Source organism: Leguminivora glycinivorella, chromosome 17 (genome assembly GCF_023078275.1).
Source record: "Leguminivora glycinivorella isolate SPB_JAAS2020 chromosome 17, LegGlyc_1.1, whole genome shotgun sequence".
In the NCBI taxonomy this organism is placed as follows: Eukaryota; Metazoa; Arthropoda; class Insecta; order Lepidoptera; family Tortricidae; genus Leguminivora; species Leguminivora glycinivorella.
In genome coordinates this window covers 9176714-9189153 of record NC_062987.1, presented here as the reverse complement: position 1 = coordinate 9189153, position 12440 = coordinate 9176714, and the positions used below count along the sequence as shown (strand labels likewise).

The 12440-nt window shown below is 37.8% G+C and overlaps 1 protein-coding gene across 1 annotated transcript; it reads right to left on the bottom strand.

Annotated features, from left to right (window-relative positions):
- Positions 1-1054: 1054 nt before the first annotated feature.
- On the bottom strand, positions 1055-3834 carry LOC125235589. The gene is made up of 3 exons (XM_048142187.1): positions 3720-3834; positions 2949-3214; positions 1055-1670 (listed from the first exon to the last, which is right to left on the bottom strand). The coding sequence occupies exons 1-3, from the start codon at positions 3832-3834 to the stop codon at positions 1284-1286; spliced, it is 768 nt and encodes a 255-aa protein (XP_047998144.1). The 3' UTR covers positions 1055-1283.
- Between the last annotated feature and the right edge of the window lie 8606 nt (positions 3835-12440).

The following is a 12440-nucleotide window of genomic DNA, read 5'->3' as shown; positions in this document are numbered from 1 at the left end:
AGGCAACTAAATATTTGAAAGTTATTCCGTTATGGTCCCTGGCATTTCTCTTCCTAGAATTCCTCTCCCTTCATGACTAAAAGGTTATCCACTGTTTTAAGTAATGAATCGCAATTCGCACGCCACGCCGTCTCGCACATGTGTTGCGCAACGAATTACGAGAGCAATCTTTCCGATGTCCGGTCGATGCTCTATCCTTACGTAATTCGCTTTTTGGACAGCCCCACTTTTGTCGCCGCGCGTTTTAACAAATCTACACCAAAGAGTGTAAGTAGTTATAATAAGATTTACACTTTGCAATGAATTGAATGAATGACATGCGAATCCTGGTCAATCTAAAATTTTGTCACGCCACTATACCTACATGCACTATAAGGCACTGGTCCCACCGCAAGCTAGTAAACTTATGAGCTATCGGCTATAAAAACGAATAAAAGATAATCACTCCCGTGTAAATAAAAGAGACACAGCGATGTTTATAGCTACTCGCCCAGCGGAGAGCTATTAAATATCGCCGTGTCTCTTTTATTTGCACGGGAGTGCTTATCTTTTGTTCGTTTTTATGGCCGATAACTCATAGCTTACTAGCTCGGGGTGGGACCAGTGCCTAAGCGACTACTGTCACTGTCAAATTGCATAAATATTTCAAAGGTTGTTTTCAGGCCTTATCAACACAATGACATGCTAAACTCCATACTACAGTCCATATAACAACGGTTGCAATAGCGATGTCTGTCCTAACCACATTACACTGAAAGTATTTATAGTATTAAAAGCGCATTTATTGAAAAAAAATCTAAACGAAATACACAATATTTAACAGACAAGCTAAGTTACTTAATAGACAAATAGACAGACCAAGCTAAGATATATATACCATAACTTTGACATACTATGACTTTTATGTTTATTTAATTCTTGCACAGGGGGCCGATTTTTGAATCTCACGTCGTTCGAATTCAGAAAATTGTCACCGAAAATAGTAGGCAATTCACCGTGACAATTTTCTGAATTCGAACGACGTGAGATTCAAAAATCGGCCCCCAGGCCGGGCTATCAAAATCGCCATGCCGACTTAGTTTAGTTAACAAACAAACATTTTGTCAGAAATTATTAATATAAGCATACCTAAGCATACCTAAGACATACTTGTAATTTTGTATTACACTACCTACTAAATATGTAAAATTTTCTACAATACTATTACTTGTCTTAACAACACAAAAGTGCTAAACTTCAACACAAACTTTTGTATTTTGCTTTAAATGATGTAAACATCCCGCTCATTCATTTAGATTGCAGTCTCGATGCTTCTGCTCACAGATGGCGCTGCGATCCTCAATCTCATTACTCGTCGGTAGATGGCGGTACATACTATCTGCGCCTAGAATATTATTCGCGTCGTCCGTTTTGCTTTCTCCAAATACAGCGGTCTGCATTTTTGTGACAAATGGAGTTATTTTACAGACGAGGAGTTTAATACAACTAGCTTCTTCGTCCTGGCTTTGCTCTGCAACTATGTCTTCGAGTAAGTCAGGGAGGGATTGGTTCTTGGCTGTCGCGAGGATGTCCTGCAGTTTTCGGGAGTTCTTGTTCAGGATCCATTGAGTGGTGTCGTCGAAGCGGTACGGCCGGTTAGACCTTTTTGGGCCGGCGAGGAAGGTTGATATCTGAAATTGAAATTGGAAGTTTGTATAGTTTCTAGACAAGATAGTTCATTAGGTACTTAGATACGTACCTTTAAGCTATAAGGGTCACTTGCACCACCGAAAATGGAGGGTTAACCCGAGGTTAACCCACCATTTTATATGGAATTTGACAGTTGACAGCCCTTTAACCCTGAGTTAAGTGATTGGTGCAAGTGGGCCTTAATGAATATTAATATTGGGAGGCTATTAGATTCATAATAATTCATAATTCATACATTGTTGTGTTTTGAATGTTTATTGGTATACCCACTGGATACATAATGGCAATGGCACATGTCATGGAAAATATTTTGATTAGTTATAATTGTATATTTCACTATTGTCCCAGATTTGTAAGAACCTCTTTTTGACACATGACAGTGTCCACAATACGTAAACACGCGCAACCTAATGAAATTTTAAAAAAATCAAGTACTTAAAAACAATATTTCGCTTAATGTAAACATAATCTAGCACATGTTACATTTTTACGGATCTTCGTTAGTGAGTATTTTACGATATTAATTTATCACGCAGGATTTACTTATTATGTCATTTATCATTATTTTTTTATTTTTAAACTAGTGAAATGACATTTCAGTAAGTTGATAGAAATCGTATATTTGTTTAAGCGCCTCCTTGTACATTGGGCCTAATCGATTCAACCAATTCGAAATTAATCGTTAGATTTGGCAAACGATACGTCTTAGCCACATCGCAACATACTTCAAAACAAATGTGTCAAAAATGTGAACTTACAAATCCGGGACAATAAATTATTCGGATCAGTCGAGGGTTTGAAGTTAGATACGAATGATATGAGATACCTACAAGTCGAGAAATGAATTGATTTTGTGACCAATTTTATTAGAGGCAAAAGAGAGGTTAGTCAATGAATAATGACTGTTAGTTTTTTGACAGTGGTGAATTAACGTCAACGGGAGTAAGTAACTATATAATTTAATTAGGTGCATATAGATAATGTGGCCCGTGTGGTGACGGGTTGGGAATTTCACCACCCCCTTTCTTCCCGTGGGTGTCGTAGAAGGCGACTGTGGGATACGGGTTAAATTGTGGCGTAGGCGAGAGGCCGGCAACCTGTCACTGCAATGTTACAATTTTCGTTTTCTTTCAACCCCTTTTTGCCAAGAGTGGCACTGAAACTTGAGTAGTTCATGTGCTCTGCCTACCCATTTATAGGATACAGGCGTGATTGTATGTATGTATGTATGTATAGATAATGAAGTACCTAATACTTACCATTTGAGCAACAAAAACCAAAGCATTCACAGCCACCGCACTAATCTGATTAGGCTGCAGTCCAAACAGCCTCACCAGATTCTTCAACGGCGCCATTGGACTCGGAGCTTCTTCGACATGAGAATAAGGCCTATTTTCCTGCGCAAAGTTTTCTGCTTCATCTTCATAACCATCTATGGGCTTGCGTCGGTTGATTTGTGGAGAGTTGGCGTTTTGAAATGCACGAACGACGAATTCAGCGACTTTCAGTGCTATTGACTCTGAACCTGAAAAACAGGAAAACGACAGTTGATAATACATTACAAATATATTTTTCATCACACTCGCACACTAAATGTGCTTTTGCACGCAGGCGGAGCGTGAGTTATTGAAAAAGGGAGGGGATTCTCAAGGGAGTTATGAAATTCCTAGTAGGTACCATATTTAACTTTTTTTTATCTTTATATTGCAAACGTGATGAAAAATATTGTGTGTAACTCGGGGAGTATGAATATTACAAACTCGAGTCTTTAAGTCGCTCCGGCAAGCCGTCGCGATTTAACTTAGTCTCGTTAGTAATATTCAAGTTCCTCCCCTTGTTGCACAATGTACTATTATTGCACACCTCGGTACAGAAATAAAACAGGAAGTAATACATAGCAACTTATTGTTATAAGGCCCACTTGCACCAACATTATATTATTATATTATAAGTATTATAACATAAAAAAAAATAACATTATATTATAATATTATTAAATAAGAATTTCAACGTCTAAAAGAAAAACTTACCAAGAAAATCCTTCGCAAACTTCATCCCATTACTCAAATGATCAATTATACCTTCATTTCTTTGCCCAGAAACCGCGTTTAAAACCAATAGCAATATACACACGCGTGCTGCCATCTCGAGAGATCTATAAGAACTAGTGTGTCACCGCGCTCACGATATGCTTCGGTTGTTCCTAATGCTCACGAGTAGCAGAGCATGCGACCAATTATTTTAAAGGCTATATAGGATGTTGTTTGTTATAATAAAAATAAGATACTTATTTGATTTGAAGAAATACATTTAACCATTCTAATTTAAGAAGTAAATAATGATGTATTTTAAAGTCAAGGGTGTAGTTAATTCTTCCGCTGTTAATAGATGGCGTTACTGGTATTCTCGTGCCGCATTCATATTTTTATGTTTATTAGAGGTTGAATGGATTTCAGATGTACTGCGATAAGCTTTTCCTTCGTATTGAAGTCCTCAAGGAAGGTAGTTCTCAATACGTCTTTATTTTTTTTTATGTTTGTTTCACGATATCTCCGTCGTTACTGGACCGATTTTGAAAAATTTTTTGATGGTCGAATGACTCGAATGTATATGCATACAGATTGGTCCCATTTTTATCAGAACCCAGTTCTGATGATGGGATCCTGGAGAAATCGAGGGCACTCCTCAAATCTGAAAGGCATACAGAACAGTGACATTTGGTGCAATGGAACTTTTGGTGATGATCAGAACGGAACTCCTCAAATCTGAACGGCACCCTTATAGTGACTTTCGTATTTTTATAATACCAGCATGCATTTAAGGGGACCGATTTTTGAATCTCACGGCGTTCGAATTCAGAAAATTGTCACCGAAATTGCCCACTATTTTCAGTGACAATTTTCTGAATTCGAACGCCGTGAGATTAAAAAATCGGCCCCTAGAATAGTGACATTTATTTGTTAGTAGATTTGTTCTCTTTGATAAGCATAAGCTTACATATTGAGTATTCAAGTCAAATTCTGTCAAGCTCGATTTCTTATATGTAATTGGATATCGGATTCATGAGGAATTGAGGAAACTGTATACTCTGTAAATTTGTATTTCCATCAAAGAAATAAAATTTCTTGGATTGTTATTAGACTGCCATGGAAACTGGAAAGCACACACAAATAATCTTTGTAACAGTTTAAGTAGATATGTTTACGCTCTTAGAAAAATTTCAACTGTATCTTCTCAAAATACTGCGCTCAGTGCTTATCATGGACAAGTATCATCTATTTTAAGATACGGCCTACTGCACTGGGGTAACTCTTGTAATAAAAATGAAGTGTTTATATTACAAAAGAAATGTGTTCGATCTATTGCTAGAGCAAAAACGACTGACAGTTGCAAGCCTTTATTCAAGAAACTTAATATTTTAACTCTGCCATCTATGTTTATATTGGAAGCTTGTATGTTCGTCAAACAAAATTTAAACCTTTTTAGGATAATACATAAGAACTTTCCCCGTAATCATCAAAATAGATATGAGATTCTCCCAAAAATCCCTGTAAAAACAGCATATTACAATAAAAGTTTGTATGTAATGGCTGCGAAACTATTTAATAAATTACCTGATGCAATTAAAGATCAGGATGACAAATTATTTAAAAAATCTATAACACAAGTGTTAAAAAAAAGGATGCCTTACACTATAGATGATTTTTTCAATATAGATTTCTATACAACGCTTTAATACAAGCTGGCGTAAGGTTTAGTTTAAGCATACATTGTAAATAAAATTGTAAATAATTAAACTAGATTTAAGTAAAGAAATATTGTACGCCTGACAGGCAAATTATAGTGATACCTACTAAAATACCACCCATTATGTAAACCTATAATTATACAATAAATGATATCTTATCTTATCTATCTTATCTTAAATAATCAAAGATTTATATTAAAAGCAGTTTTAAAAATTACCTACACATTTCTACATATTTAATCCAACATTCGCAAGTACCTTTCACCAAAGCGGCGGTTTTTTTCTTAAAAAATATTACGGAAACGTTAGCTTTTTTTATGAGATAAAAGGCAAACAAGCAGAAAGGTCGCCTGGTGGTAAGTGATCACTGCCGCCCATGGACTCCCGAAACAGCAGAAGCGTTGGAGGTGCGTTGCCGGCCTTTAAAATGGGTGTACGGTGTATTTAGAACGAACATGCTAGTTCAGATAGTGTCAGTACGTCTTGTACTGAGACTACTGAGACTGACTGAAATGCACGACACGTTCGTTTCTTAATTACGTTTCCGTAAAACTACGAAGGAAATTGTTTTCGCACTAAATACATCTGTAGACAATTTAGATATCATAGAAAGTGAAAGAATAAGCACTATTTAACAAAATTTAGACTTTATTTGAAAACTAGCCTGCGGCTTCGCTCGCGTTAGAAAGAGACAAAAAGTAGCCTATGTCACTCTACATCCACTCAACTATCTCCACTTAAAAAATCACGTCAATTCATCGCTCCGGTTTGCCGTGAAAGACGGACAATCAAACAGACACTTTCCCATTTATAATATTAGTATGGATTATATAATATACCTACAGGGTTATTAACCGTGTTCAATACCAAAACCTGGATCTGTCATAGACACCTATATAATATGCGTTATATAAATGAAATAAAAAAGTACTACAGTAACATCTCAAACCTCCTGTATATAACGAAACAACAAAGAAAATGAAACAAAGACAAACAATAGAACATCGGCCTTCCAACACTTTCATCAGCGATATTAAGGTGTTGGGACATCATTGCCTAAACATATTTAAATTGTCCTATATTTCAGTAGAAAAAATCCATAACTGCCAAAGACGACAATCAAAAATACGATTTGTAAGAAAAATGTACGTAGCATCATTTTAGGTACTCCATGGATATTATCTGAAATGTTTTGGATAATATGGAGTTAATACTCCGCCTTATTATCTACGCTTTTTCTTCAGAATTTTTGATTATAACGTGTCAAATGAAATTTTGTTGAAATCCCTAATGAAATGAAGGGTAAAATCCTTATATCAACCGCCGTCAATTTCAAGTTTTAACACATGTATGTTTTTATTTTACCGGTCATTCATTATAGGTATAAGAAAGATTAGGAGCATTTAAAAATGTATGAAACATACTCTAAGAACAAATTAAATTATTTTCATAGAAAATATTTTAACTTGTATTTTTACAAGCGGAAAGCGGCGGTTTTTTGGTAAGCGGAGTACGCTGGTTCGATTCCAGCTCGGAACACTGGAGGCCTTGGTCACTTTTTCTTTGTATATGACATTTATTTAATGTTTATGTATGAAACATGTTTTTCTCACCTACAAGTTCTTCAGTTTTACAATCTTCGAAAAAGTGGCACATCTATGGTTAGAACACATTTAAGTAGTTATTGTTTATTGAATAAGCATCTTACATAATGAACATAAGAATAAATACAATGTCCCCCAAAACTGTTTACACAGTTTGACTGTGGGATCCACGAGTCTATACAATATATAATTAGTTATAACGTTAATATAATATACGGATTTACATATTACTGCTAAGGTAAGTAAAAAGTTGTTAACAAGTAGGGCATCTAAAGTTTATCTATGTAGTATTGGAACAAAGACCTTTTGGTTAGGTATATGTATAATTAATATAATTATTTTCCATATTATCAGTGATGTCAATTACATACCCAAGAAGGAAAAGGTGGTCTACTTTACCTACATTTGTATGGAGAATTGATCGTTCCTCTAAATATCAATCTTCATTCGAAATTAAGCTGTTGTCATTATGAAGAATTTTATTTTTTCTGATCACTCACGAATTAACGTTTATGTACTCTATCGAGTGGAAAATTCACTCTTGAGTCTTGGCCATGCAACCATTTTTCTTTCAGAATATATTTTTCAGAACAAAAAAAGTTAAATCCGTTAAGAGTTAAGACCCACAAGCCCCCAAGCGTACAACCTTACACTGCAAATTAGATTTAGTTTACCAGGTTAGGGTGTCTTAGAGATGAATACGTACGTGTCATGAGATAAGACACGTTAGTTAGCACAGATAAATCTGTCATCTCCACATGACCTGTTTGCCGTGACCGCTAGATTGTCGTGCTTAGCAGACCACGGTAATAGCGAACTGTCTCAAACAGCTCATTCCATGCCCAACCACTAAAGCAAGTGTCTGGAAAAATGTTTCCACTCCTACTGATAATCGTCACGCAAGTTTCAGCCGATTTCACCACGGAGGAAATACAATTTCTGAACGAGCTGCCTTTAGACAAGCTATTGAGGTTGAAATCGTCGCTACAGGATATGGTCACTGCGCGTTATGAGAATCTAACGATGGCACCAACGCCCTCATATTTGGAGAGATTTGGGGCGCAGGCAATGGCAGTGAAAGCACCGCCGATAAAGAGAGGAGATTACGAAGAGATCGAGCATAAGAAGGAAAGTAAGATCAGCCATTTATTCTCGATGTCAGTGACGACGTTGGCTTTCCTGGCGTTTGGGGGTTACCTGCTTTGTCTTATAGTTCAGGCCGTGAAGGCTAAGCAGCAGTATCCGTTTCCGACGCCAACTCCGTCGGCGCAGACGTTTGTGTTGAGCGCGGGGATAAAGAAGAGGCCACATAGTCAGTTCACGAGTTACGGGAAGAGAAAGCGGGAGAGTAGAGATGTGAGGAGACTGAGGGGTGTGGAGTTGCCGCCGGAAGAACTTTTCTCGGCGCTGGTGAAGTTATGTGAAGGATACGCGAAGTGGAGTGATGGAAAATAGAATCATGGATTGTAATAATAGTTTTATGTGATGTCATGAGAGTGTCTTTTGGACATATGCGATTGTATTCCGACTGATACATTTTCAATTTCATAGCAAAATTACTTAAACAAGAATTTAGCCAAACCGCTAATGCTCGTTGCCGTGCAACGTACTTAGCCTCAACCATTTGAATCTCAAGGATTAGAACTATCCGCCTATTTTAATTCTAGGCATAGGTATAGGTAACTCTACTACTGTACAGGTTATACGATGCGAGATGCGAGCGAGGTATGTGATTTTCAAGTATGACTACTTAGGTAGAAAATAAAAATAACCGTTCAAAAATTATCCATGTATTTACAATATTTTGTTACCTTGAGATAATTTATAATCCTCGAATGATCAATGTGACTGCAAATTTTGTAATACATTATAAATAAAATAAATTATATTTATGTATTATTTATGTACCCTTATCTGTAATCTTTATGAGAACGCCGCGAACCACCGCGTTTCTCAGCGGAGGCCACAAAACACTGTTTACCTCAAAAGCAGGAAGCCACATGCCACATTGCCTTGCAATATCCACAATATTTACTGATCATGCTTAAACATTAATGCTAAAGACATAAGGTTCAGAAAAAGTACATAGTAGTTGGGGCTACAATCTGTAAACGTTTTCAAACTGTCAAAGAATCACACTCGCACCTAATAATAGCTGCGTTGGCTTTAAAGATTCTATTGAACATCCCACTCAAGGAAGATTTGCTTTTATTACTCCTTACCAGCAACCGTCTCTATGCCTCGAGCTTTAAGCTTCATTTTTGTATGTGTGAAGATTACAAGTATTTTGTTTTGTTTAAGTAGAGATCTGGTAATTACATGGTCTGTGTTCGGTCTGTCATCGCTTCATGTTTACACCGGTTTTACATTGGTTTGCTACTGGAAGCTGATCTGAAGCTAAATTGTGATGTTATAAACTGGCTGATATTTTTATATAACATCTTGTTTTCGTGAAAAATGTGGTGAGGTAATTTGGCGAAGTAATAATTTTATATCGGCTGTGAAACTCGTGAAATTTATCAAAAGTATTGTTCTTAATAGTTTCTTATAGTTTAAATTGCGTGTAAGATTAAGACGATACGGTAGGGGTCAATTCTCCATACAAACGCTCTCGACTATTTCCTCCCTGGTTTTTGAAGATAGAGCAATGATTTTTTCAACACAGATTATTATTATTTTTATCTGTGTCGGACCGTTTTGATTTTTTTGATATTCTGCTTTTTAAAGACTCTAGAGCCAATCAAAAATTTCCAAAAACGGCCTTTTTCATTGTGGCGCAAAAAAAGGTGTGATACTCAAGATTGGTAACAATTAACCAAAAAAGCTAAACGGTCCGACATAGATTATTTCATTGTTATTCAGATTCTTAAATTTTGTTCCGATTGATTAAGTTTTGAAGGAGGAAAGAGTCGAGAGCGGAACCTCGATTTTAAAGATTTTTTTGAAATATCTTTTTTTTTTTTCGATAAATCTAGTTAATAACACTTGTATATTTAACTAAAATTCCCAAGTTGAAAGGGGGACTCCTTTCCATTTTAGCATTTTCGCTACCGTATCCTCTTAAATGAATTAGAAAGAGTACCTTTTTCTGGACATTGACCCAGGTTTTTCTATGTGACGTACCTAACAAAATGGCCCAAATTCCTGAAATTCCGGCTCACTCTTAATGCGTTTTCACATTATCCGATCCGATATTGGATGTAGGACCGATATCCCATACATTTAAGCCGCCATCTTTGATTTTTGCCTTTGAAATCCTTCCAACATCCGATATCGAATCGGATAATGTGAAAACGCACTTGTAGTCCTTATAGGTAGAATGGGTTTTTGCTATTTTGGATAGGGAAACCCTATAGCATCAAAAATTTATCAAACTTTATTATCTGTGAACTTTTACAACTTACTAAATTAATATCTATTTAACCTCGTGGCGCCCAATGTACTTTCTAAAGTACATAATGGTTTCAATGGAATTTTAACTTTTATATCAACGAATAAAATAAAATTTCCTTTGTTTCTAAAATTTTTCGAACAAATGAAATTGAATTCAATCTCAAGTATAATAGGAATCAAAATTCCCTAGCAAAAATTTTGTATGGTGGGCGCTACGAGGTTAAAAGCTTAAAAAATACTTACTGCGCACATCCCTATTCATTTAAAATGAAGTTCATATAAATATCGGTCGTGTCACTCGTGTCTGTAACAAATAATAACTACTTAATATGCATAAAATGACGAGTCTAATAATTGACAGACATAAAACTAAGGACTGGGTGGCTAGCCGAATGGCACAATCGCTCACGAAACGCTCACGAAACGAAGCGCTAGTAGATATCTATCTCTATCGCGCTTGCGTATTGGCGCGACAGAGCCAGCGGCGTATCGCTTTCGTTTGGCGTCGGAGAAATGCCATTCGGCTACGGGGCCTGGGTGGCTAGCCGAATGGCACAATCGCTCACGAAACGCTCACGAAACGAAGCGCTAGTAGATATCTATCTCTATCGCGCTTGCGTATTGGCGCGACAGAGCCAGCGGCGTATCGCTTTCGTTTGGCGTCGGAGAAATGCCATTCGGCTACGGGGCCTGGGTGGCTAGCCGAATGGCACAATCGCTCACGAAACGCTCACGAAACGAAGCGCTAGTAGATATCTATCTCTATCGCGCTTGCGTATTGGCGCGACAGAGCCAGCGGCGTATCGCTTTCGTTTGGCGTCGGAGAAATGCCATTCGGCTACGGGGCCTGGGTGGCTAGCCGAATGGCACAATCGCTCACGAAACGCTCACGAAACGAAGCGCTAGTAGATATCTATCTCTATCGCGCTTGCGTATTGGCGCGACAGAGCCAGCGGCGTATCGCTTTCGTTTGGCGTCGGAGAAATGCCATTCGGCTACGGGGCCTGGGTGGCTAGCCGAATGGCACAATCGCTCACGAAACGCTCACGAAACGAAGCGCTAGTAGATATCTATCTCTATCGCGCTTGCGTATTGGCGCGACAGAGCCAGCGGCGTATCGCTTTCGTTTGGCGTCGGAGAAATGCCATTCGGCTACGGGGCCTGGTGCCGTAGCCGAATGGCATTTCTGCGACGCGAAACGAAAACGAAACGCCGCGAAAGGTAGTCTGGCTCTGTCGCGTCAATACGCAAGAGCGATAGAGATGGGCTTTGTAATCCGCCAATGCAAATTTCTGGACTCGCAAAATGCACTTAGCATATTATACAATGCATATGTGCGAAGTCGGCTAGAATCTAATGCGATTGTATGGTGCCCCCATGAACACCAGTACATGCACTCTTATGTTGGAGAGGGTGCAAAAAACTTTTATACGCTTTCTTTTCCGTAAACTCCATGGGTACTATCCGCATCTGTATCCCACTCTTTACGTCCTTGGGATGGTATATTACACTTCCCTAGAATGCAGAAGAAATATAGCTCTCATAAAGTTCTTCTTACGTTTAATACGCGGCCAAATTACTAACCCTACCATGCTATCTCTGATTTCATTAAAAGTTCGCCCTATTACTGGCATAGAACTCCGCCCCCGTCCACAAACTCTATTCGCTATCCCGACAGCACGAACTGATGCCCTATCACACTCTCCGCTACACCATGCATTAACTCTTCTAAATGAAATACTGGCCAGTGTCAGCAATCTGGACATGTTTTACAGCACGGAATCGCAATTCCTTTCGATTAGTAGCCGATACGGAAGCTAATACGACTCCAAGTTCCATTAGCTACTGATTATGAATCAATCATAAGACCTTAAGTGTGTACCCTATTGTATGAGTCTCTAAAACTACCCTCCTATTAACATGTATAGCTTGTCTGTTAGTGTTAATTTTAAGGAATTTATAAATAAAGAAATAAAGATATCTACGAGCGTTTCGTTTTGTGAGCG